At 39.6% G+C, this 26,599-nt stretch overlaps 4 protein-coding genes across 8 annotated transcripts in view; 2 read left to right on the top strand and 2 right to left on the bottom strand.

The window, feature by feature from the left end:
• Window positions 1–7,074, top strand: part of DLAT (dihydrolipoamide S-acetyltransferase) — a 31,539-nt gene extending 24,465 nt beyond the window's left edge. The window contains exons 11-14 of the mRNA XM_045797773.2: window positions 150–265; window positions 3,894–4,056; window positions 5,030–5,166; window positions 5,714–7,074. Of these exons, the coding sequence (XP_045653729.1) occupies window positions 150–265; window positions 3,894–4,056; window positions 5,030–5,166; window positions 5,714–5,843 (546 nt within the window). The 3' untranslated portion in view covers window positions 5,844–7,074. The remainder of the gene's footprint in view (window positions 1–149; window positions 266–3,893; window positions 4,057–5,029; window positions 5,167–5,713) is intronic.
• PIH1D2 (PIH1 domain containing 2) lies at window positions 6,882–15,770 on the bottom strand. 2 transcript variants are annotated; one of them, XM_045797782.2, is made up of 6 exons: window positions 15,494–15,770; window positions 14,534–14,752; window positions 13,817–13,940; window positions 13,193–13,438; window positions 11,924–12,183; window positions 6,882–10,065 (listed from the first exon to the last, which is right to left on the bottom strand). In XM_045797782.2, the coding sequence occupies exons 2-6, from the start codon at window positions 14,708–14,710 to the stop codon at window positions 9,931–9,933; spliced, it is 942 nt and encodes a 313-aa protein (XP_045653738.2). In that variant the 5' UTR covers window positions 14,711–14,752; window positions 15,494–15,770; the 3' UTR covers window positions 6,882–9,930. The 2 variants fall into 2 exon arrangements, with proteins under 2 accessions (XP_045653738.2, XP_045653739.2); XM_045797783.2 differs by having other exon boundaries at window positions 14,534–14,736.
• A 29-nt stretch (window positions 15,771–15,799) lies between these two features.
• NKAPD1 (NKAP domain containing 1) lies at window positions 15,800–24,330 on the top strand. 4 transcript variants are annotated; one of them, XM_045797785.1, is made up of 7 exons: window positions 15,843–15,882; window positions 16,424–16,453; window positions 17,076–17,152; window positions 18,165–18,265; window positions 19,774–19,923; window positions 21,213–21,266; window positions 21,908–24,330. In XM_045797785.1, the coding sequence occupies exons 3-7, from the start codon at window positions 17,084–17,086 to the stop codon at window positions 22,413–22,415; spliced, it is 882 nt and encodes a 293-aa protein (XP_045653741.1). In that variant the 5' UTR covers window positions 15,843–15,882; window positions 16,424–16,453; window positions 17,076–17,083; the 3' UTR covers window positions 22,416–24,330. The 4 variants fall into 4 exon arrangements, with proteins under 4 accessions (XP_045653742.1, XP_045653741.1, XP_045653743.1 ...); XM_045797786.2 differs by lacking the exon at window positions 16,424–16,453 and having other exon boundaries at window positions 15,800–15,882; XM_045797787.2 differs by lacking the exon at window positions 15,843–15,882 and having other exon boundaries at window positions 15,889–16,453; window positions 21,911–24,330.
• Window positions 24,331–24,525: 195 nt separating this feature from the next.
• TIMM8B (translocase of inner mitochondrial membrane 8 homolog B) lies at window positions 24,526–26,594 on the bottom strand. Its single transcript, XM_045797792.2, has 2 exons — window positions 26,439–26,594; window positions 24,526–24,921 (listed from the first exon to the last, which is right to left on the bottom strand). The coding sequence occupies exons 1-2, from the start codon at window positions 26,520–26,522 to the stop codon at window positions 24,754–24,756; spliced, it is 252 nt and encodes an 83-aa protein (XP_045653748.1). The 5' UTR covers window positions 26,523–26,594; the 3' UTR covers window positions 24,526–24,753.
• Between the last annotated feature and the right edge of the window lie 5 nt (window positions 26,595–26,599).

The following is a 26,599-nucleotide window of genomic DNA, read 5'->3' as shown; positions in this document are numbered from 1 at the left end:
GAAGGCATAACATACCACAACCAACTTTTAGTTTCATTTCATTCACCTCAGGACATTTGTATTCTTCCCCCAGCATCCCCTGCCAGATGGTAAGTTTCAGTCTTTGGGAAGAGAGTTTAAGAAACTACAATGGTTTCTTGTCTTTGCAGATGTTAGAAGGGAGAATCAAAATTTCTGTCAATGACTTCATCATAAAAGCTTCAGCTTTGGCATGTTTAAAAGTTCCTGAAGCAAATTCTTCTTGGCTGGACACAGTTATAAGACAGTAAGTAAGATACTGCTGGGGAAAGTATATATCCATCAGCAGTTTTCTTGTGCTAACTCATATATAACAGGAGTATAGGGGATAAGGAAAAATGGAATATAGGGAGGAAGACGACTTCCATTGGCAAAACAGTTTGCAAACAATGTAAAACTATTTGTGAGATAATGCTAAATTTATTTAGTGAAGACTACAAATTCTTTGAGTTTAGAAGAGGGAGATAAGTTACAGATGTGAATAATTAAGTTGATAACAATTGTTACAAAGCAGGGTTGAAATGGTTTTTGTTCACCAGTTCTGCCGAACTTTAGTGGGGGCAAATTAAAAACAAAACCAAGAAACGTTTGTTAATATTATGGTGGCATGTGACTGGCATGGTGCTCCGTGTCTTCCACATATTGTCTCATTTTAATTCTTACGACCACCTCATGAACTCTAGGGGCTTTTACTCCCATTTTACAGATGAAGAAACTGAGGATTCAATGAGTTAAATAACTTTCCTGAATTAATATGTTAATAAGTAGCAAAACTGCGATTGGAACCAGGATTCTAACTCCTGCATCTAGGCTTGTTCTACTATGTAGGTTTTTTTACTATTATTGTTATTAATTTAATTTCTCTTAAAATAATAGTATATACAGTAGAATATTGCTTTGTGCCTTACAGTGACCTATTCAGCTTTTAATCTGAGGTCTTACTCCCAAGAGGCAAATACAACTTTTTTTTTTTTTTTTAAGATTTTATTTCATTTTGGGGTGCCTGGGTGGCTCAGTCAGTTAAGTGTCTGCCTTCAGCTCAGGTCATGATCCGAGGGTCCTTGCTCATTGGGGAGCCTGCTTCTCTCTCTGCCTCCCGCTCCCCATGCTTGTGCTCTCTGACAAATAAATAAAATCTTAAAAAAAATTTTTTTTCATTTTATTTTATTTTTAGAAGGACAGAGAACATGAGCAGGGAGGGGCAGAGTGAGAGGGAGAGAAGGAGAATCCCAAGCAGGCTCCATGCTCAGCGTGGATCCCGATGTGGGCCCCGATCTCTCAACCCTGAGGTCATGACCTGAGCCCAAATCAAGAGTCAGACGCCTAATTGATTGAGCCAGCCAGGCACCCCTACCTTCATATTTCTAAATAACATTTTTCTGTTGCCTTTTATGCATTTTTCATTTTCTTTATCAACTGATTTGGTATTAAAGAAGGTTAAGATTTAGCTTTATTGTATCCTCCATACACACACACACACACACACCCCACAATCCTACCAAATCAATTACAGCACAAATTTTGGATAAATCAGTATTCAGCATTAATATTTTTATGCCTAAGAAAATATTATTTATGACTAAGACATGTAGTATGCTGTGAAACCTGGCCAAACTGATTCTAATGGTTGCCTAAGAAGGGGTATGCACTCATCATCAGTTCTTTATGAAAGTTTCCAGGAGAAGTCTAAACCATTTTCCAGTCCTGTCAAACTTAACAGGAAACCTACTTATTCTCATTTTTTCCTTGGTCACCCCCCTCTTGGAGAACATTTGAGGGTCTTACTATTCCTTATAGATTATTAGTTTCCTAAGGCTTCTGTTATAAATTACCACAAAATTGGTGGCTTAAAACAAAAATTTATTCTCTCCTAGTTCTGAATGCCTGAAGTCCAAAAGCAAAGTGTTAGCATGGCTGCACGACCTCCGTAGGCTCTAGGAGAGAATCTTCCCTTGCTTTTTCCAGTTTGGGTGGCTCCGGGCATTCGTTGGCTTGTGGCTACATAACTCCAAACTCACATGGCCTTCTTCTCTTCTGTGTCTTACAAGGACATGTGGCACTGGATTTAGGGCCCACCCAGATAACCCAGGATCAAGATCCTAATTAACCTGCAAAGTTTTTTGTTTTTTTTTTTTTAATTTGACAGAGAGAGTACGAGAGAGCACAAGCAGGTGGAGCGGGAGAGGGAGAAGCAGGCTCCCCACTGAGCAGGGAGCCCAATGCAGGGCTTGATCCCAGGACCCTGGGATCATGACTTAAGCCAAAGGCAGACGCTTAACCAACTGAGCCACCTAGGCACCCCTGCAAAGATCTTTTTATTAAATAATGTCACATTGGTAGATTCTGGGATTAAGACAAAGACCTATCTTTTAGAGAGCTGTTATGAACATCTGTGTACAATTCTCTGTGTTGACTTATGTTTTTATTTTTCTTGGGTTAAAGTAGAATTGCTGGGTCATAGGGTAAATTAATATTTAACCTTTTAAGAGTATCTGAAGAAAACACTCTTTTGATAAGCAGATCAAGGTTCCAGGGCAAGTTCTATGAATTGTTTGTTAATTCCTACCAAATGCCCTTCATTCATTTGTTCATATAGTCATTCAACAGATATTTATTGAACATGTACTGTTTGCTATATTCAGTGGTGGGCAAGATAAGACACACCAGGAGGAAGAGTGAGTGACAGGATAATTAAGAAAGTAGTATTCGCTGTGTGATACCTTGGCCATAGCCCAGCTGTGGTAGCTGCTAAGAGGTCACACACTATTATTTGACCAGGTCCTTGTGTTTGCACGTGACAGTCTCATTGCCCCTGGTCAGCTTGGGGACATTGAGGGATTTGGTACCCCTAGTATTCTAAAGCTTGTGCCTAGAAGCAGCTGGAGTTCTTCCTTCATGTGAAGTTTTAATTTTTTCTCAATTGCAGAACACTTCGGCAGGGGCCCTAACTTAACAAACCCCGAGGTGGCTGTGGATACAATTTAAGAGTTTGGGAACTTGGATGAGAGGGAAAAAATCATTCCTTTCCACTAACCTCTAACTGAAATTTGGCATTTCCTCCTACTGTAAATGTAGAGAACAAATCAAAAAGGTATTATTAACAGTACTTGTACTGGTGACCAATAAAGATCACTTATTTTCATATCAGATTGTAGTTGTTGCAGGTGTCTTTTAAAAGAGTGTTTTTTTGCTTATCACTACTTCAAAATTTTAGCAGTTTTTAGACCTCTTGCCAGATCTTGTTATTGAGTTAATACATATACCACAATTTTGTTTTTTGAATAATTTGGTAATTGAATTTCAATATAGTTTTTTTTTTTTAATTATCTTGTTTTTGGTAATTGAATATTTTACTTTCTGTGTTAAAAATATATATTCTGAGAAGGGACCCAGTTGCAAAGGTATCCATGGCATAATACAGATTAGGAATCCTACTTTTATGTTCTAAGGCACCACCACCCTACATCCTGAGCTCTCCTGTTTCTCTCACAACACAGTCCTCCCCCTCCACATCCTTCCATCTGCTCAGACTCTGCCTGTAGGCTCAGCCCCACCCAGTCCACTTCATCTCAGAATTCAGGTTCTTTTTGTGTAATTCTCACTGAATGCCATGCCTTTTGTACCTGCACCCATGTGTCAGGGCAGGTGCAAGACAGAGCACATGTGAAATGAAACTACTGACACATTTCTTGTTCATTTTTAAAAAGTCCAAATTAAGAAGAGAGCATAGCAAAATGTAAAAACCAGGAAAAATATCCCTCTGGCTGAACAGTAGCCCAAACCGAGGTAAATGTCAATATTCTTGCTTAGCCTGACGCATAAGCTCTTATAAATATTGTGATAATTATTGAAATTTCCTTTTTTTTTTGAAATAGAAACCATGTTGTAGATATCAGTGTTGCAGTCAGTACTCCTGCAGGACTCATTACACCTATCGTATTTAATGCACATATAAAAGGACTGGAAGCCATTGCTAATGATGTTGTTTCTTTAGCAACCAAAGCACGAGACGGTAAACTACAGCCTCATGAGTTCCAGGTAAGGTATTATTTATTTCCCTTCTGAATGTTAAGAATTATGTTACTTTTAAGGGCATATTGCTGGGCACCTGAGTGGCTCAGTCAGTTGAGTGTCTATATTGGGCTTGGGTCCTGGGATGGAGCTCTGCATCGGGCTCCCCGCTCAGTGGGGAGTCTGCTGCTTTCTCTCTCTCCTCCCCTCCCCACTGTCTCGTGCTCTCTTTCTCTCTCAAATAAATAAATCTTTTTTTAAAAAAGGGTGGCATAATGCTTTTATTGCATTTTCCACCTTTGATTCTGCCTTATATTCTTACTGACACAAGTCCCTGAAAACAAAGAAAAAGTGAATACCCTATCAAAATCTGAAAAGACATTTTCCATCAGTATGGAAAACATGACTTATGTTCATACTGTAATGTTTATATATTTTCATTAAAGTGTATTCCATTCAGGCCTGCCTTTCTTTCCTCCCTTTCAGCTTTATTGATATATAAATAGCAAATAAGAATGGTGCATATTCAGGGTGTAGAGCTTTGCTGTTTTGCTATATGTATACTTTGTGAGATGATCATAGTCAAGCTACGTCACATCTGTCACCTTGTGCTGTTTTCCTTTCCTTTTTTTTTTTTTAATGGTAGTTCAGAGGCCTTTCTTAAAGATTATCTTAAGGTCTTTCCACAGGGGATGCCTGGGTGGCTTAATCTGTGAAGGGTCTGCCTTGGGCTCAGGTCATGATCCTGGAGTCCTGGGATCAAGCCCCACATCCAGCTCTCTGCTCAGTGGGGAGTCTGCTTTTCCCTCTGCCCTTCACCCTGCTCGTGCTCTCTCACCACCCTTGCTCGTGCTCTCTGGCTCTTGCTTTCACTCTCTCAAATAAATAAATAAAATCCTTTAAAAAAAAAAAAAAAGGTCTTTCCACAGAACATTTGTCTTTTTTTCTGGCTTATGTTGACAAGCAGTTAACATGATCTATTTTTAATCTCTTCCTCTAGGGTGGCACTTTTACAATCTCCAATTTAGGAATGTTTGGAATTAAGAACTTCTCTGCTATTATTAACCCACCTCAAGCATGTATTTTGGCAATTGGTGCTTCAGAGGATAGACTGGTTCCAGCAGATAATGAAAAAGGGTAAGTACCAAAATAAAGAGGGAGTTGTAAGTTCATTTTCATTACATTATACCTGTTTTGGTTTTTGGTGGTGGTGGTTGTGGTATGTTTTTGTTTGTTTTTACATTATACCTGTGTTTGAGTCTCAGTTTTATAATTACGGTCATGGCCTATTGGAACTTCAGATAGAGTGAGGTGTAAGTATAGAATGAAGTTTCTCAGGGCAGTAGCTCTTCTTTTATTAAATGCAGTTAATCCTATTAGACATAGGAAGCCTTATTTACTATAGGCCAGGGTGAGCATACTTTTTCTTGGATCCAGGTTGTAAATATTTTAGGCTTTCTGAGTTATGGTCTCTGTTGCAAATACATTGTAGTGAGAAAGCAGACATAGGCAATATATAAATGAATTCCAGAAAACCTGCATTTGGCAGGATTTGGCCTGTAGGCCAAATAAAGAGTAGGTGGAAAATAATCTTACTCAGTTGGAGTTGGCATTTGGGCTGGTTACTAGCTAAAAACTGGTGATTGTTTTCAGAATACCTAATAATATTTTTATCTTTTTCTAGATTTGATGTGGCTAGCATGATGTCTGTTACACTCAGTTGTGATCATCGGGTTGTGGATGGAGCAGTTGGAGCCCAGTGGCTTGCTGAGTTTAGAAAGTACCTTGAAAAACCTATCACCATGTTGTTATAATTAACCCAAGAATTTCTAGACTCTCCCAGGTCACAATGTTCATTCTTACCAAGATATAAATATGTTATTACACAGGTGGTTCTTTTTATTTTAAAGTTAACCAGTTATTTTTGAGTCTGTCCAGATAAGTTATTTGTAATGGGCATTACTGAATTTTTTAAATGCCAATTACACCCACATATTGTACATGTTTAATGAACACCAGATTTTGAGCTGTGTATTCCTAGTCAGGGGAACATGTGGCCTGGCCCTTTGGTGATAAATACTTCCATTTGGAAATGCAGAGGTAGAATTGTGGTTCTCTGTTGAAACAGATACATAAAGGTAATCTGGATGAAACCTTGAGGTCAAGGAAAGAAAGAAGTCTGTTCTCTTGGAGAAAGGGTTTGAATTAAAGCTTGATTTTGGAATTTAACGGTAATTCAAATTTTTCTGTTACGTGATCTTGGTTTATCATGGATGGGAAGGGTGGAGAACTTCAAGGAAAATAAGTGAAATTTAAAAGTTAACATTTTCTTAGACTTCTTCAGTTAACTGTCCTCTATTTTTCTATGAATCCCGAAATGGTTGTTTTTGCCTCTTGAGATGAAGATATAAATATAAACCAGCTACTTGGTATAAATGAGAATTTGTGTGGGTATTTATTTAAACAACTTAGCATGTGTAATTCTGAGAGCAGAATTTAAAATTACCTCCAAATAAAAGAATATGTTTATAGAATTTAACAAAGTAGAAATTATTCCTCGAAGATTAACTGGTGGCTACTTGCAAATGAACTTAATTATCAGAATCTGTTACTCAAATAACTTTGGAAAACTGTATCAAGTAACTGTGGAATAAGTGTACATATGTAAAATATGGTTTCTAGTGAGATATGTGCCAAAATCCGTGTATCACCAAGTCCTGTCTGAAAGGAAGAGGGGGAGAGAGACATTGGTAAGCAGCTGGGAGTGCTAAAAGATTAGAAGCAAAGTGGTCATTTCTACTTGGATAAAGTAAAAAAAATGTTCAGTGTGTACAAAAAAAGTGTTCTGTGTTTTTCCACCCGGTGTTGTCTCATGTACAGTAAGTCCTAAAATCCTATTGGAAAGAAAAAAATATAGTTTAGGTTGCTTGCCGCCTTATCAGCCTACATATTTTTTTCCATTTTGTTACAATTTGCCTTTTTTCTTAGGGGAGGGGGAGTGGAGGAGGTGATATTCAGGATAATAAAAATGAATTTGAAACATTATCCCAATTCCAGACTTTCTATTGATGTGTTTTAATAAATTATTTGGAATTGTTTATGACTCTTTAAAATAAATCTGACCAGTCTTTGCTTGTATATATGTGGAACAGTCCCCTGAAATTTAGATCTTTCAGTGTTGAATCTATTTCTAAATGTTATTACATGGTGCACAAGTGACACTGCATATATTCCAGAATATTTCCCTTGCTGTATTACGAAAACAGTATATTAAATTGATTTTTCAGTAATCAGTAATGTTAGCTTGAACTGAAGATTATGAAGAAGGAACAAGCTTATCACAAGGGACCATCAGTATGAGCCACATCTGGTTCAAATACACGAAACTTCAAAGATAATTCATTCTTGGCAAATGCTTATGGCTCTGTTGTTCCCTTGAAAGAAAAATAAAAGGTTGTCTTCTAATAAAAATTATTCTGAGTTAAAAATTAATCTGAGGTATAATCTAAATCTGAACTCAGTCTATTTCTCTTACCAGAACTGAAAAAAAGTAAAAAGTTTTGGTTGAAATTATTTAAAAATTAAACTATATGTTTTCAGTGTGTCTTGTCTAATTTTTGATCTGTTGGTAATTATTTTTCACATTAAATTAAAGCCAGAGATAGCTATATACGTGTACACTCTTAATACAAATGCATTTTAAGCATGTAGAATTAGTAAAATAAAGGACTGAGTTTAGGAGGATAGAATCTAACACTTTAGGCTCAAGGAGCTACTGAAGCACCTCCTGATGGAGTGTGCCACACAGCAAGATGAAAGCGTGGTCTGGCCGTGTTAGATATTTTACACCAACCCTGAGGTTTGTGAGTGAAGTTACGGTATCCCAAGGCATGGTCTGAAAAAGGAGTTAACTAGCCTGAGAGATCATATGAATGTGTTGCAAGCAGTCCTCCTCACCTAGTCATGCATGAACCCTGGAATACATGGGAAAATAATCACTATTGATAATGTGAAATCAAGTTTGTAGGGGCACCTGGGTGGCTCAGTCGGTTGAGTGTCTGACTCTTGGTTTCAGCTCAGGTCATGATCTCCAAGTGGTGAGACTTAGCCCCGCACTGTGGGTGTTTGCCTCTCCTCTCCCTCTGCCCTTTCCCCCACTCACACACACACTCTCAAATAAATCTTTAAATAAATAAATTAATAAAACCAAGCTTGTAGAAAAATCTAGTCTCTAAATCAAGGATAATTAATGTCCATCTCAAATAATTTCCAGTTTCAAGGAAAAAAATCTTGGTAAGATTCAGATTAAACTACTCCACAGTTAGTACTATGTTCTTCCTGGGCAAAGTTTTGCATTTTTGGGGAGAGGGAGGAGAAGGAGAGTTTTTATGAATATAAAAATCCATTGAAATAAGTAAAATATTTTGGAAAATAACAAGGATGTAAATTTAAAATGAAGCATGCTAGATCTTGATAAGCATTTTACTAATGAGTACACACACAGCTGCTGACAAAAGTAACACCCAAGTGCAGAAAAGTGCCAGAGCAGAGATTCAACTAGCTCTACGTGGTTAGGTATGGGGTTTCTAGGACAAGTATTGACAGTGATTTTGTAGAAGAGAAGGCAAGGTGAAAGCATGTCAAGTTTTTTTGAGGGATGAGAATATAACAGGTGTGTTAACTTTAGGACATGATACAGTTCTAGAACGTTTTCAGATGGTAAATTATCCTATTGCTGGGAGAATGCAAATCCAGACCAGGCTTAAGAAAATGATACTTGTCTTTAAATATCACATATCAATTGTTTCTATTCTATATATTGTATTAGTTTCTAAAGTTAAAAAGCTTTAAAATTAATAAGGACTTTAAAGACCTTATGTTGAACTAGAAACTATTACAAGGAAGCTGTACTGTATCTAGGAAAGATGATTAAGGATGTTTAAAGTTTGATGTGAACATCAAAGTTAATACCTTTGAATGGAAGTTGATAAATACGTCACTTCTGTCTTTTTAAAATTATTTTCATAGGAGAAAGGCACTTGTCCCAAAGTCACATTCTTTTTCTTACGGTTAGATGTATTTTGCATCTTCTGTACAATAACATCCTGTTATTGTTACTGCATCATTGTATCCAGTCCACAGACAAGTCCAGATTCGTTATTAAAAAAATCTGTCTGGGTAGCTTGGACTCTTCCCATTGGAACTGTTTTACAGAAGTACAGAGGTTCGTAGAAGCATAAATTTGTATATTACTACATTGGTCCTGTAACTTTATAGCTGGAGGAAACTTCCACTGCTTCAGTTCTTCTTGGTAATAGAAAATTTACACAGTCTGGGATTTATTTCTGATGCAAAAATTTGCTAGAGACACCAAGTAAACCAGAATTTCAACCAGTAAACCAAGAATTTTCACAATTTAGGGGTGCCTGGGTGGCTCATTTGTTGTGTCTGCCTTTGGCTCAGGCCATGAGCCCCCGCTCAGCGGAAAGCCTGCTTCTCCCTCTCCCACTCCCCTTGCTTATGTTTCCTCTCTCGCTGTCTCTCTGTGTCAAATAAATAAATAAAAATCTTAAAAAAATTTTTCCCACAATTTACTTGGAAACAGAATTTTCCCAAATGACAAATTTGTTACTTTAAGACCATTAGAAATAGCTTCAAAACAAGTATATCATGGTAATACCGTTTTAATAGTTTCTGCTTCTAGCCAAGTTTGAGAAGGAGAAAGAGTTAAAAAAAAAAAAAAAGATAAACGTAAGTTGATGAGAAAACCTCATTCCTTCAAAAAGAACTCTTAGAAAATACTAGTGTTTAAGGTAAACCACCACCTCTTCACCCATAATGAAGGTCCTATCATTCACAGGCCTTTAGCACTGAAAACCGAAAGCAGATGATGCTCTTGACTCACACCAACGGCATTGTGATGATTAATGTAGCTTTCTCTTTGATAAACTTGGCTGTAGTCATTTCAGTATCCACAGATTCTGGAAGATTCAGATGTAATCTGTACTTCTCAGAGACCTCAATCAATAAGTCATCCTAAGAATAACAAACCAAAGTATTTTAAAAGATGAAATTAGGAAGTATTTCCTGGTTAAAATATGTGTTACTGGATTATTCCCAGTTATTCACTCCTTTCCCGTAAGAGGAGGATCTCTTTGCCTAACAATGAGCTGTACGTTTGCTGTTGTAACTCCCTGAGGTTTTGAGGTTTTTTGTTACTGCTGCTCAATACATCAAAAGTTAACTGATACAGTGCCATAAATTGGGTGTCGCCATCCTAGATTATGTGGCATTGACTTTGTGGCTGACCAGCAAACAGTGAGGAAAATGTACTGGCGATAGGAAAAATGGTGATCCATGTTTTATAGTGATAAAGCCCTCAGTAAAACCAGCACAGTAATTTTAAAGACATGTGACTGTACCTCGTTAATTTGTGGCTTTAGGTAAAGAAGTGTGAAAATAGAATGTTGGTAACATGCATTATTTCTGTTGGCTACATTTAATAAGCTACTATAAAAAGAGATGAGCTTAGAAAAGAATTTCCCAGTTTGCAAGTAGGATTAAAAGAATATACAAAGCCCAGAAATTCTAAGACTTCAGGACAGAGAAATGGAACTAATTTTTATTTTAAACCAGTAAAAAATAAAATTGAGAATTTATTTCTTAGCAACAAAGGCTGATTAAGACAGCCTAGAAGTGAAGATTGAATCACACATCATATTCTTTGTTAAAACCTCTAACTGGATTAAGGTGGAGCTCAGTTAATCCTTACATTTGGCTCAAATGACAGTAATTAAGTAAAAAAAGACAGGCCATTGAAAAACGGACATGTCTAATAAAGAATTGTGGGGTGTGGCACTGATTGGAATTGAAGAAATAAAATGCTACCAGCCTAGACTGAAACATTTAAAATGATCTTTGGACCCCCAACATTCCAATAGCCTGTAACAGGGTGAGTAAACTGCTCAGCACGTAAGGATGGCATATTCTCCAATGTTCTTTTCTGATGTGGCCAGTGTGGGTAAAAGGGAAACACCACCCAAAAAAATGCAGCTGAAAGTCATGGAAAACAATGGAACTAGGGGGCTAGGTAATCAAGGAATCTTGTAATGGGACCTAACCAATAACTTCCTCTACTTCCAGGAAAGGGACCCTCACAATATCTGCCTACTAGGATTTCAGAATTACGGTGCCCAATAGCTGCTGCGTGCCTCCTGTTTTCCCCATTTCCAAACTGCGACTTGTTACTTATGGTTATCCCCTCTCCATTCCACATTGTATGGTGCATGTGGCTATGGCAGTAGATGACTTGTCTTTGTAGTTCATAGATCTGTGGTTCAAGAGGAGAATGCAGTTTACAATGGCAAAATCCTGTATTTTAGAGTCTGATACTGGGATTGGAGATGCCTTTCTTGGGGAAAGGAGCAAATATTTGTGACCTTGAGAGTGGACTGTGATAAATTGTAGGACTTTTGCCAATTTTTTGCTCTTCTTCTGTTAGAGGATTATACATCTTTGCCATTTGAATTCCTGTGACTACCTGTGAGAATATTCTTCCCAGCCCAGTTGATGTAGGATTTGGCCTTGTGCCTTAACTTTGGCCAACAGAATGAGAGTAAAAGTGATATATACTATGTCTGAGAGAAGGTTGTAGGATCCAATGCATGGCTTGGTCATTTCTATTTTCCCTTTTCCATGAGAATGGCATATCTTCAGATGGGCATTACTCCTTCACCTGTATCTTGAAATGTGCAAGACTCCTGGAACAGAGGCCTACCTGACATACAACCTGAGCAAATTGCTATAAACCACCAACACTGTGGAGTTTGTTACTATAGCATAATATAGTAAATGTTGACTAATTCAAATTTACAGTATTACCTGTTCGACTTACCTCAGAAACACTAAGTTCACAGAGAGATACTGAATTAATACCAGGTAATTCAACTTTTATTTCAATTTCCAGAGGTTTCTCATTCTGGTCAGCCACAATTTTTAATTCATAGGCTGGTTCCTTCATCTCTACCTGGATCTCTGTACTGGAAATCTCCTCAATCAGACACCTTGTTTTGCTTGAAACTTCACCTTTTGGCAATAAAAGCTGAAAGTGATCTGGATTGCTCGCAGTACTACTTATCTGTTCAAGGGTTAGTTCTTATGGGAGAAAAGGCCGGGGGGAGGGGTGGAGATGAAATCACAAAATTAATCAACAACATAAAATACTATCAGGCTATGAACTGTAATATATGTGGCATTAGCCAAAATGGCAGATAAAGCTGAAGCTAATTTAGTTTGGGAATCTTAAAAGAATCTTTTTTTTTTTTTAAAGATTTTATTTATTTATTTGACAGAGAGAGACAGCCAGCGAGAGACGGAACACAAGCAGGGGGGGTGGGAGAGGAAGAAGCAGGCTCCCAGCAGAGGAGCCTGACGCGGGGCTCTATCCCAGATCGCCGGGACCACGCCCTGAGCCCAAGGCAGACGCTCAACGACTGAGCCACCCAGGCGCCCCAGAATCTTAATCTTAAACCTGGGGCACCTGGGTGGCTCAGTCAGGTTAAGTGTCTGACTCTTGATTTAAGTTCAGGTAATGACCTCAGGGTTGTGAGATGGAGCCCCGAGCTGGGCTCCGTGCTTAGCAGGGAGTTTGCTTGAGCGTCTCTCTCTCTCTCTCTCTCTCTGCCCCTGCCCCCCCCAACCCCCCCTGCATGCTCTCTCAAATAAATAAATAAAATATTTTTTAAAATAAAATCTTAAAAAGATAATCTTAAACCAAGAACTTGGTTAAAAAGTTTGCAGTATTTAGGGGCACCTGTGTGGCTCAGTTGTTAAGCGTCTGCCTTTGGTTCAGGATCGATGGGATTGAGCCCCATATCGGGCTCCTCCACTGGGAGCCTGTTTCTTCCTTTCCCACTCCCCCTGCTTGTGTTCCCTCTCTTACTGGCTGTCTCTGTGTCCAATAAATAAAATCTTAAAAAAAAAAAAAGTTTGCAGGATTTACAAATCTTTAAGGACATGTTAATATTTCTAATATCTAATCTTTATATTTTTCTATTTTAACTTTCTCATCTTTTAAAATCAAGATTTTTGGTTTGCAAAATGTACAGAGGATGCAAAACAATTTTATTTCAGTTAAATTTTCCATTTACAGTCAATAACTTACCCTTTCTCATTTTCTCTCTTAAATCTGTGGGGTCAGCTTGCATTCCCATCAGATTTTGTTTCATCCTTTGAATGCTTCCTTTTATTCTAAATTTAGTGATACTGTAAAAGTGTGAGAGAGTGAATTGGAATTGTTCCTCAATGCATTTCATGGCCATCCGTATTAACTGATCTTTTTTCACTTGGTCCTTTTCTGCTGCCTGGAGAACATCAGGATTGTAGGCAACATCGATGACTGTATAAACATCTGTGTGTGTAATTCAGAGGATGTGAAATGAAGACAAGTTGTTTCAGTAATGATATTGTCAGGTAATATATTAAGTCATAATCCTGGATAAAGCTAGAAAACATAAATTCTATTCCTGTATTTTTCAGAGATAATCACAATGGTGCTGAATACACAAATCTCCAATTAGGGCATTTCTTGGCATTTTATATGGGTTACTATTAGAAAAACTGAATAGCATTCAATTCATATAAATAAAGGTATGCTTTTTAGTTATTAACTACATTATAACCAAATAAAATATTTTACTTGTAAAGCCTTTTACCAAATAAAATCTGATCCATGCTTATTCCCAATAAAGTTTTTAAAATGTGCTTTCTCTCACTTAATTCTGTGTACCTGATGCTTTCGACATATCTTCTGGTCTGCCAACACTTAGAGGTACTGGATGAGTGGATGACTGGGGAGCTGGGATCCTTTTCCACTGACACAGGTTAATAAAAAGTACTTTTTCCTTTGGTTTCTAAAAAGCAAATAGTTTTGTGTATCTCAAAACCTAGTTTTTTTTTTCATTTTAAAATAATATCCTAAGGGTAACACATCACAGAATTTAAAGAATGAGAATTTTAGTCTCCAAGTAAGCCATTCCATGCATTAAAGCTGTGTTTGAAAATTGTACTGTCACCTGATTTCCTCCAAGCTACTGACTTTTCATCAAGAGTCAGTTGCTGCTCCCAGAGGAACCGGGAGGAAGGGGCACTAATCTAAGCAGCTACTCCGTGTGAATATGACCCTATTTTACCACTTCCTTACCTCCCAGCCAAGTAAGTTCTCTTTATTTGAAAGACCTCCAATTCTACTAGTATGTGTTAAATCAGTACATTACTTTTTTTAATTCTAGTAGAAAATGACTTTGAGATCTCCAAAATATATCAAATGTGAATTTCCCATTCTTACTCCTTCAACATAATCTTCACATTGTTTCACACTTCCTTTAGAGTGGCAGTTCCCCTCAAGTTTTCTTAAAGTAGCAATAGCTAAAGGTAAGTGATTATCTGATTTTTCCAGGATTCTTTCACTCAAGACCTCCCATCCCTCCGTACCAACGCTACATACCAGGATCCTGGTTTGTAGACACAGCTGTGGTTCTGGGGCGGCACAGAGCTGCTTCCCTTCTTTCAGCTGCTGTTGAATGAACTTCTCATAGCTCTCAGGATTACTTTCAGCCAGATCATCTAGGAGGTTCCAGAACTGAGTAACTTGGGTGAGCAGACCCTTTGAGGAAGACTCCATGATTGAGGTAAACAGGCCTCTTGAGTCTGTGGAAAGATAGGACTTGGGGGAGGGGCGGGGAAGTCTGTGTAACTAATGATTCATTTCTTCTTTTGGAGGGGGAGTAACAAACAGGTCAGGAATTGTTTTGGTGGAGTTAGCACCTATGTCTAAAAGACTGTGGCTTGGCACCACTTTTCTTTACCTTATTCTCTAATTATCTAGTCCCCCTTCTTAAGTTCTCAAGTTGTCCTCTCAGACAAGTCCTCACCTCTGCCTAGACTCTCACCAGCACTGAGGGTAGTCTGTTAAAGTCTGTACCCGGTGACCGATTCTCTTGTTCCAATACCCAGGTATTGGCTGATCGGTGCCTCGCCAGTCCTGAAATTGCCAGAAAGCAAAGGAGAATTCCTCATAGCTTAGTAGTTAAAAGCATGGATTCTGGGTCCAGAATGCCTAGATCCCAATCTTTATCATGTACTAGGTGTGGGACCTTGAGCAATGAAGTTATGTATCAGTTTATTCTCCTCAAAGTGAAGACGATAATATCTATCTCGTAGGGTTATTGTGAGAATTAAGTATGTTGATATAGAGAGGTTGAGACACTTCGTATACACGATGAGTATAATATCATCATCTGCGTCTAGAGATAACCTTCCTCTCGCTCCTCTCTCACTGGAGAGACGTCCCATAGCAGCCACAGAATGAGGAAAAGAGGTTTGAGTTCCCCGAATACTATATTAGGGTTAAACTAAACGGGAAGCTTAACTAAAGGACAGTCATCCCAGAGGCCGGCGAACCCACCTCTTCTCTCGGTTCCGTGACAAACCGCTACGCCTGTTACCGGGGTAACCGGACCGGGTACAACATCTAATTGGGTCCGGGAAGCTGCAGGCAGAAAGGATTTTTACATCCAGTTCCTGAATCTTCCCCTTCTGATGTTGGGTTTGCTTTTCAGCTGAGGCGAACCCACTTCTTTTCCAGGAAGGCGCCCGCCTCCTTTCAGCACCTTTCGATCTCTAGAGGATGCTGGAAACCCTCCCCGTGGGAGTCTCTGGGTCTCCTGTAGGTGGGAAGAGTTTCTCCGGAGCACGACTTCCGGCCTGAAAGGGAAGCCCGCTCCCTTGTCTCCCAGACCGATTCCTCCCCCCCACCCTCCCCCAAATCCCCGCCACGCGAGGCTGCGGCGCACGGTATGGGTGTGTTTGTGTGTGTTTGTATGGGGAGGGCGTTTGGAGGGAAGGTTACCGGGAGCTCCGTGGCCGCTGGGGGGCAGGGATCCCGGTGACAGACGGGGGTATTTTCTCTTACACTTGGAAGCCTCACCCCCGCCCCCCCCCCCCCCCCCGGTCCGGGCACTCTGGGTATTTCTTGGGGCCCTGTCGAGGGTTGTACCCGTCCAAAGCGTCCCCATTCCTTTCGGGAGAGCGAAGCCCAACCCTCGGGTCCGTCCCAGAGGAGCGTGAGCGGGGCATGCCCGCGTCAAGCCGGCCGGCCGGATTCCGCGCCGGCGCAGCCTCCGGCCTCGGTCGGGAAAGAGATCTTCCTGTCGGTGTGGGCTGGGGGAAAGGCAGCCGTGGCCTGGGCCACGGGTGAGGGCAGAATAACCGGTGGGAAGGCTGCATTTTCACGAAGGACTCGGGTGAAGCTGCAGAGCTGCCTTTGAGCCCTGACTCCTTGGCTTCCTGGGTCGGAGGAGATCTTGTAATGGAGTGGTTCTTCGTCTCACACTAGCAAGATGCCTGATTTCCTCAGGACCGAGGGGTGAGTGAGCGGTGGGGTGGTTGCACAAAACCGCTGCTGCTACACGCTGAATATCCTTGTCATCTATTTTTGGAGGCTTCTGTAAAAAATAGAAAGTAAAATTCCCCTGAATGGAGAAATTTAGGGCGTCTCTGCATTTGATGTCAAATGTTGACATTTGTGGTCCCTGACGTTGTCAGATCCAGGTATTTGCTTCATCACAAACTAATTTTGAGATTCGAAAGTTGATTTCTGATCTGAACCTTGTTTGCCTTGGGCTCTCTGGCCTGGGGAAACTTATGGCTTAAGGGAATTTCATCCACAAAGTAGAAATGAAGATACTTGCCTCATATAAAACATGGGGTTGTTTTGAGGATTAAATAAAATGGTGCTCTTGAAGGCACTTAATTCTGTGCAGTTTAAAAGAACTTGGATGTCCACTATCTTACTGTACATTCATCTGCACTTTAGTGTGGTCAGGCATTTTCCCCTTTTAAGGGAGAAGGGAAAACTACCCCTCAGGACTTCTGACTTCTTGTTCAGTGATCTTTCCTTTACTTCATGCTTCTTTATAAACTGTAATAAAAGATAAGGTAATAAAGGAAATTATTGTTATTAAATGTTATTTATTGATTGATTTTAGATTGAAGAATGTCCCGTGTTCCATTGGGGAAAGTCCTCCTGAGGAATGTCATCCGGCACACAGATGCTCACAATAAGGTGAGAGGTACAATCTGGTTATTCCTCAACATTTATTGGAGGCATACAGTGTGCCAAGCATGATTTTGGTAGTTTGGAGATACAAAGATGAATAAAATAGATAATTACAATCAATTTGATAAGTACTATAATAGAGACATATACAAGGTACTTCAGTGCACTGAGGAAGGAACAGTGAAGTCTGCCTTGGGAAATTAGGAAAGGCTTCACAGAATGCGTGGTATTTCAGCTGCTATCTTTGAACTAGTTCTTGAACAGGTTCAATTTACCAGGTGTAAAAGATCATTCCAGACAGAACATCATGTACTCCTAGGGCAACAAAGAAAAGCATGAAGCACTTGGGGTGTGGCAAGAAAGCCTGTGCATCTGGAAAGCAGGGAATGTTGGGGGGTGGGTAGTGACAGAAGATGAAGCTCAAGTGGTAAATTAGAATTGGATTGTGATGCTTGGAGATTAGACTTTAACCTCTAAAACGGTAAAGAAGCTATCAAATGTTAAGTACGGTGTGACATGATTGTATTTATATTTTAGAAAGATGATTTGTTAGCTGGGTAGGGGATGATAGATCAGATGGAAGGAAACAGGAGAGACACCAGTTAGGCAGTTGCAGTGCTCCAGGTGATGGATGATGAGGAGTTCACATGGAAACAGTGACAGTAGGGATGAAGATGAGGAATTCAGGAGATAGAATCCAAAGGATTTGGTGACTAATTTAAACATAAAGGGTTATCATTTGATAATTGCAGCATAGTTGCAAAATTAATAAGGTGATAAGAGAGTCCATGCAGGGTTAAAAAGTTCTCCTGTTGCTGCAGAATTCTACATATTTGAGATTCACTGGGTCGGATTATTTAGCCATTCTAGAGAATCCTGAATTTGTTTCCCAGGTTCCTGATTATAATGCAGTCTGTAGTCTGTAATACAAAAATTAGTGCAGAGTATATTGTCAGTTTTCTGTGATATAAAATATTGTTTTTGGTAATTATGTTTCTTTTCTTTTAAAAAAATCTAGATTCAGGAGGAATCAGATATGTGGAAAATAAGAGAACTGGAGAAACAGATGGAAGATGCTTACCGGGGGACCAAAAGGAAAATGTTACCCAGTAGTTCAAGGTGAAGTTGGAGCTCTAAGAACCAAAATAATTCAGATCTTGTTCACAACCATCAACTTTCATTTAAAAGCATTTTAGTATGCTAAAGGTAGATGAGTTCAGTTCTGTGAATTTTTAAGTCTTCCTTCCTTCATAAATCTAGACCCAAGCATAAAGGTAATGGCTATGATGCATATGGCTTAACTCTTAGTATTTATTTGCAGTGGGGAATTTAAAAAAATTCTACCTTGAACAACTTTAAGGGTTCTGTGTATTTTGACCTTGTCTGGTGTCTTGTAAGATTTTCTGTTGCTATCTTATGGTCACTTAGCTATCATTTACTCCTTTTCCCTATTAGTCTTTGATTCTCTCTCAGCCTTTTCTTTAGCCCATCTACTTCCTGCGTTCACCAAGTCACACAGCTTTTCACGTTACCTTTTTAATAATTTCAGTGTGAATATGCAGGATTATGCAGGCTTAGTTGTCTTGTTTGTGGAGGTATAGTATTGAGTATTGAGTATTGAGAACATTTCTTGGGCTTTCATATGCCTGTTAGTGTAGAGCTGTGTGTATGAAAAATGACTGTAGTAATAATGCCGATTTCTAAAGTCACCCAGGGAAATAGTTAATTGTGAGATACTTAGAGTGAGTGTGCCTGTGTAGTACTCAGGCTTAGGAGTGTGATTGACTGTATGTGTGAAGGGCTTTAGGCAAGAAAGTGTTCAGGGTATCCAAGGTAAGGAAGGCAGAGTCTCAGTATAAAAATAAATATCTTTGCAGTCTGTTTTCTTGCTGAAGATGGTCCTTTGAGAATTTAGAAGTAAAGTTAGTGCAGATGATAATTTGTCTTCTATTGGTTGTTCAATTCCAAGTGGCATTTCCAGGAACAAAATGTTGTTTTTAGAGTGAATTATTGATACCTGTCATGGTCTAATAAATCTTTAAAACATAATCTTTTTAGGGGCAGGGATTCTGATTGTCTCATTCCCTGCAGCTTGAATGGCACCTAGCATATAGGAGGCCCTTAAACATTTTTGATAATTGATTAGCTTGCTTAGTGACTTGTTAGTGGACCTTGTAAGCACAGGCTATATCTGTGGTTCTCAACTATTTTTCTGCTCCAGCGTACTCATGGGTTAGGCCTTGCTCCTAATATTACTATGATCTCACTATAGCAAGTTGCTGGTTTTTGGGGAAGGGTGTATGTCCCCACCTGTGACTATGCTCTGCTTCCCTCTTTGCATGTCCTCCTACTTCAGAATCAGTGAGTGAGCTATAGCATTGCCACAGTCCATAAGTCATTTTGTCTGTATTCTGCGATAGGATGGGTAGTAATGGTCATATTTTCACTGGACAACTGTACAGACTTATAGAGAGGAACAGATCATGTCTTTTTACATTTTTTTTTCAACGCTAACTCAAGGTTTTATTTCCCTCTTAGCTTGTTCAGTGGGTTTTGTGCATGACATTCCATAAAGGAACCTCACAGATTGCTTCTAAATGTAAAAATTCTTCTGTTTTTCCTTATAGCCGGATGCGTAGTGATGGTTTTGATGAAGAAAGTCAAAGAGACTATTGGAGGCCAAAGAATGAAATTTCTGGGGCACTGGAAGATGATTTTCTTAAGGCTAAATCCTGGAATAAGAAGTTATATGATTATGAAGCTAATATGCCAGACAGGTTTGTGACCAAATTTTTGTGACCATTCATAATATTTGGCCTAAGAATGTGTATTTTTAAAAATTAATTCTCTCTAGAAAAACTTGCACACAAATGTTCATAGCATAATTATAATGGCCAAAAAGTAAAAACCCAAATGTTTATCAACTGATGAATGGATAAACAAAATGCAGTACAGTAGTCCGCCCTTACATTCATGGGGGATATGTTCCAAGACCCCCAGTGGTTACCTAAATCTGTGAATAGTACTGAACCCTATGTATACTGTGTTTTTTCCTGTACATACATACCTATGATAAAGTTTAATTTCTAATTTGGGGACAGTAAGAGAGTAACAATAGCTAAAAATAGAATGATTATAACAATATACTGTAATAAAATTTATGTGAATGTCATCTCTCAAATATTTTATTTGTACTGTACTCTTGTGAGGATGTGAGATGATAAAATGCCTACGTGATAAGATGAAGTGAGGTCAGTGAGGTAGGCATTTTGATGTAGCATTAGGCTATTCCTGACCTCTGACAATATGACAGAAGGAGGGGGATTTGCTTCCAGAAAACAAAACTGCAGATAAGGGGGGACTAATGGAATGTTATTTGATGATAAAAGGAATAAAGTACTGATAAGTGCTACCATATGGATGAGCCTTGGAAACAGGTGAAAAAAGCCAGACAGAAAGACCACTTATTATGATTCTATTTATATGATATGTCCAGAATAGGCAAATCCATAGAGACGGAAATTAAATTTGTGGTTGCCATGGGCTACAGGAGAGGGAGGAATGGAGAGTGACTGCTAAGGGATGGAGTTCCTTTTTGGGTGATGAAAATGTTCTGAAATTAGATAGTGGTGATGGTTGCACAACTCTGAATATACTAAAAGCCACTGAACTGTACACTTTAAAAGGGTGAATTTAATGGTATAGGAATTACACCTCAATAAAATTGCTATGTAAAAAAAAAATTGTCCCATTGTGGACAGCATTTTTACAAGTTTTTGGAGAAGTACTTCACAGCTAAAGAGCAAAATAGAAGAGTTCCTTAGTGTTTCTTAAGAATGGCAAGTTCTCTTACAAATGGACAAAAGAATGCTTTGTGTCTGAAATGATAACACGCAGTACAGAAAATGTAGCCAACTAAGTTCCTGAGCTTAAGGTGGGGTTGGCTGTACCATATCTTTATTTTCTGTGTTCTGTGTGGATGTCTGTATGTCTAATTTTTTTTCTAATTTTCAAAAATGTATGCATTGCTTTAATAATACATGTAATGAAATATGTCATCTTACAGATGGGGTCACAGTGGTTATAAGGAGTTATACCCTGAAGAATTTGAAACAGACAGGTAAGGCCGATAGGCTTACTGAAAAAAAAAAAAAAAGCTGAAAGCTCTAAGATTAATTCCAAGTCTGAACTATAAATTGGGTTCCTAATTTTACAAAGGAGATAACGTTTGCCATTAACAATGTAACTAGAAAAATAATAGGCAATTTAATTGGGACATAATTGGTATTTTGCCTTTTCCTGATTAATACTCTGCATACATATATAGCATTTAGATTTTTATACATAGTATCCATACAGTAACTCAGTTTGGCAGATTAGAATTTTTATCTTCATTTTAAGAAAACAAAATGAGGAAACAAAACTCAGAGTGATAAAGTCTCATAGTAACCCTATGTCAAAGCTCTTAGTTAAAATTCAGATGTTAACCCCAACTTTTTTTTTTTAAAGATTTTATTTATTTATTTGATAGAGCACGAACAGGGGGAGGGGTGGAGGTAGAAGCAGACTTCCTGCTGAGCGGGAGCCTGATGTGTGGCTCAATCCCAGGACCCCGAGATCATGACCTGAGCTAAAAGCAGACGCTCAACCAACTGAGCCACTCAGGTGCCCCTAACCCCAACTTCTGTCTGGAATGTAGAATACTAAAATATAAATACACTTTTTATTTTCTATAGTAAAGCGGTTTTTCTTTTTTGTTAGTAGTGATCAGCAAGATATTACCAATGGAAAAAAAACATCTCCCCAAGTAAAATCGTCTACCCATGAGTCTCACAAACACAAGAAGTCAAAGAAATCTCACAAAAAAAAGCAGAAAAAAAAGTCACACAAAAAACAGAAGAAAAGCAAAAAAGAAGCCACAGATATAACAGCAGATTCCTCAAGCGAGTTCTCTGAAGAAACTGGGGCTTCTAGTACCAGGAAAAGGAAACAACCACATAAGCGCAAGAAAAAATCCAGGAAAAAGTCTCTCAAAAAATCTGCTTTATTCTTGGATGGAGAAAGTGACACTTCCCAGTCGGATGATTCCGCATCCAGCAGTTCTGAGGAAGGTGAGGAAAGAGACACTAAGAAAACCAAAAGGAAAAAGAGAGAGAAAAAAGTCCATATCCCTGTAGTTAACAATGAAATACAGGAAAGGACAAACAAACGCACAAATTGGAAAGTGGCTACAGATGAAAGGTCTGCAGAGAGTTCAGAGGATGACTAAATGAGAAGGAGACATTCTCCATTTCCCATCTGGCTGGTTACTTACAGCTCTTCCACCTTGGGGTTTTGCCAGTGACTCTGTTGCCCGGCACAGGGGCCCTGAGGTCAGAGCTGTCCTGTGCCATCGATCTACGTTCTGACAGACTTCATATCTTCTATTTTGGCCTGTTAAACTTGATCCTCTTATTGTTAATAGGGAATCTGGTATTTTGTTATGAAGTTTTCTTGAAGAGATTATTTTTTGCAATTAATCACATTTAGGGTAGAGTGCGTATACAGCAAATTAAAGGACCCAGAAAGCTGAATCCCAATAACGACCTGGGTACACCAATTGGGATGTTGAATTTGGGGAAAGCAAGGGCTGGGGTCAAGAGGTGGATTGGAACTGGTGCTGTGTAGAATGTTGTAAGGGAACATCGTGTTGCTCTGTTTGTATAGCAGGTGCCACAACTTTTTTTGTCTTCAGCCTTGGTGCTTTGATCTTTCTGTATTTTGGCCTCATAGATGTGGTCCGGTTTATTTAATGAGAAAATGAGTATAAGAGCAAAACAGTTTTCCTTCATGATAACATCCATAGACAGCTGTTATTATGAGACTAGGGTTTTCTGTCAAATTTCCCTGCTGGACAGGGTCTGTGGCTACACTCAGTCTACCCCCTAAACATGGTAATTGATTTAGTAAATGGTTTTCTACTTCCATTGATGTATATTGCCTAAATGGACTTGTGTTCAAAATTATTTCTTCAGTTGTTTTGGGTAAGTCCTCAACAAAACGGGATAAAATTAGGAATTAGTCATGCTGTCTAATGGTGCTCTGAACAGGATTCAGGGTAGCAACTGCCATTTAAATATTATCTTCCTTGTTCATTTCTAAATCTATTAATGAATTTTAGATTTTCCCTGAAACTAGGTTGAATCAGTTCCAGAATGAAACAGGCTTCTCAGGGACGCACCCACTTCTTCCCAGTCTGCCTTCCGATTAAAGCACCAAGCAGAGACCATATTATTTCCCTTTGCTATATACTGTGATTCCTACTGTTAATTCTTAAGAAACCAAAATATCACGAAAAAAGGCTGGCAGAACACAAGTGAATTTTTTCATTATGACAGAATATCAAGTGACATCGTTTTTCTTGGTTGTCACTTCATGGGCTGAGTAGAAAGCTTGAAAACTCAGACTTTTGACTTTGGTTCTGCCACTAATTAGTTATGAGGTCTGGAAAAGGTAAGTTAACCTCCCTGGCCTTACTTTCCCCTTGTGTAATATAGAAATACTTCATGGTAGCATGACAGTGTAAGACACCAGCAATAGAATATAACTGTAACAACATTCCATGAGGTGGTAATATTTTACAGTTCTAACTACTAAATTTGTTCTCCTTACAGAACAGATGTCTAATAAAGTGTTTAGTCTCAAAATACATGGTTGGCTAGAGGTTCCCTATCCCTTGATTATAAGCAGGTGCTACCTTTGGGGATATTTACTTGAAATATCAATACTTTGGTACTCAATTGTCAATGTTCCATGGCGTATATTTTTATCTTTGGGATTAGTAGGGGCCCAAGGTGGGGAAAACAGTCTGTAATTACTACCTCTTAACCTAAAGACAAATTATTTTGTTCTTGGAATAAGTGAAATCTTTGTTGGAAGGAGTTTTCAGCACGTATTTTTTTTAGCATTGTTTCTGTGCTATAAAAGTACTGATTCTAGCACAGACTCAGGAAGATGGGCCAGTGGAACAAGGCATCTCCAGGAAGTTGGTTCTACTTCAGTCTTGACCTTCCCTTCCTCCCATACTAGCAGGCCTATTTCTTTCCCAAGAATACACACCTTGCCTGTTTTGTTTTTTGCCATGTTTACTTTTTCTTGGTCATGTATAAGCAATAAAGCTGTTTTCTGTTCCTCACCTTTCTCAACCCCAATCTCTCTTCTATACCTTAGGCTAAAAAGTCTTTGATGGTTCTTCAAGCCCCCTTAAATATGGCTTAGGATGGCCCTTCAAAACCTAAGATCTCTCGTTTGCACTATGGGTCTTGGAACATACTTCTAGTGTTCCTGCCAGTCAGAGATCTCTATATTAAATCCTAAAATGGGATTAAGAAAAAAAAGAGTCACAGAATTCACATTTATTGAATAATTGTTGTGATAAAACATGGAATTTCTGAATTCCAAATAAATAAATTTCATTTTTGAACATTTGATCTGTTACTTTTTAGCACCAACAGGCTTGGTAACAGCCTCAAGTTCACCTGACAACAGGCTGACGATCTTCCCCCACTGGCCCTTCAATCTGCTTTAACAATAAGTCCTTTGCTTCTGTCATTCTCCCAGGAGAAGGCTTACTGCCCTCCTTTCTGTACAATCTGGGCAAACCGACTGGTGATGGCAAGAGTAGTGTCAATGAAGCGGTCCACACAGCTAGAGAGACAATTTTCAGTGCGAGAGTCTAGGCGATTCCCTGGCTTCTCCACACATTTATCCCAGCACAGCTCCATGAAGTGATGCACCTAAGAGGAAAGAAAATTAGTAACCACCACTGTCTCCATAGAGGTCTGTCAACTTTATTTCCTTCCCGTTTTTCTCATTTTCTGTCACCTGACTTAAACCATTCTTCCAATCAACAAACCATGGGCTCTCCTCTTTCCTCACTTCCTAATTTGTCATTAGTATGGTCCAAATCCTTGTTCCTACATTGCGATATTCCTTTATCCTTTCCGTTTCTGTTTTTCTTCTTAGTAATTAAAAATAACTTTCTATCAAGTCCCCCCGTGCTTAATGCACAATTCCTGTTAGCCACCCAGTGCAGCCCATTACTTAACCATCAACCTGTTATGCTTCAATGAAGTACATGCACAGCACACACGATGTGACTTAATATTCCTGGAATGCCCTACCTAAAGATTTTTCCCATTCTTCAAAATAGTTCAAATTTTCACCTCCTTGAGGGCCACTGTCTATTTTTTCTGATTGTGTTAAGGCCTTAATCAGACTGTAAATTTTCAGGGAGGGTTAGTATCTTTTATATTTCCAAGTTGCACCAGTGTAAGCTGGGCAGGTATGGTACCAATTAATTTCCCCCAAAACCACTGCTCTCCTGTCATTCCAAACTTATCCCTTACAGACCAGTTCTTAAGTTCTAAACCTTTTTAGGGTCATGGACACGTTTGGGAATCCAATGAAGGTTATGGATCCTCTCCATAAAAATGCACATAACAGGTACAGAAAATGTGTTTTTGCTATTTAATCCTCCGCGAACACCAACCCCTCCCCGAGAAGGGGGGGGGGACTATTTACTAACGGCTTCATTTTGGGAGACAGGGTTTACTAAGTCAGTCAGTACTTTCTGCGGTCCTAAAATATGACTTTTCTCCGTTTGAGGCGCGGTTAAGCTATTAGTCACGCTGCTAGTGGTGGTGCTGCTAGTAAGGGACCACGCCGGGTTTCGAACCATGCCGAAAGGGCTCCAAAACACTTGTTCTAACCTACAGTCCAAATTGATTACTTCATAGCCCACCTTTCTCCATTAACGTTCCACTGCTTTGTCGTTTTCAAATACATGATCGCATATGATCCCTACAGTCCAGTGAGGCAGCAGGAAACTGCAGAGCCAAGCCCCACAGTGGATGGGTGTCTTGTCTAGTGGCACGCGGCCTGTGAGGGGCCGAGGCAGGATCAGAACCAAGACCTTCCGAAGGCCAAGCCCAGAGAGCTCGCCGCCAAACTAGGTCCCGGTGCCCTTGCGTCGCCCGAACCTTTCTTCTCTGCTTTGCACTTTCTCTTTCCCCCACGCTGGGTGTGCCTAGCGGGCGCCTGAGCACTACTAGTCACCAGAGGCTGCAGTATCTTTTCTGGGAAGAACCGGGCGCGGCAGGAGCGAGCACTGGGCAGTCTCCCCGTGGTGAGGCCGCAGAGCTCTGCTCGTTTTTTCCCAGTGGCTGTCACTTCACGGGCTGAGTAAAAAGTCTGAAAACTCAAACCTGTGCCTCACCCTCCTGTCTCTTCCCCCTGGTCCCTGTCCCCGCACCTGGGCAGTGAACTGCGCCTTCTGCTGTTCGGCCGCCACCAGGCGCTGCAACTCCGCTTCGTCCGCCTCACCCAGCTCCGCCATCGTGGGCCTCCAGCTCTGGCCTTCCGACGAGCGTGTGCGCGCATGTGCGGCGGGCGCGCGCCAGCTCCCGACTTCCG

This window comes from Ursus americanus, chromosome 16 (genome assembly GCF_024610735.1).
Source record: "Ursus americanus isolate L20-20 chromosome 16, mUrsAme1.1.p, whole genome shotgun sequence".
In the NCBI taxonomy this organism is placed as follows: domain Eukaryota; kingdom Metazoa; phylum Chordata; class Mammalia; order Carnivora; family Ursidae; genus Ursus; species Ursus americanus.
Note: the sequence above shows the minus strand (reverse complement) of the source record. Positions and strands in the feature narration are given on the sequence as shown.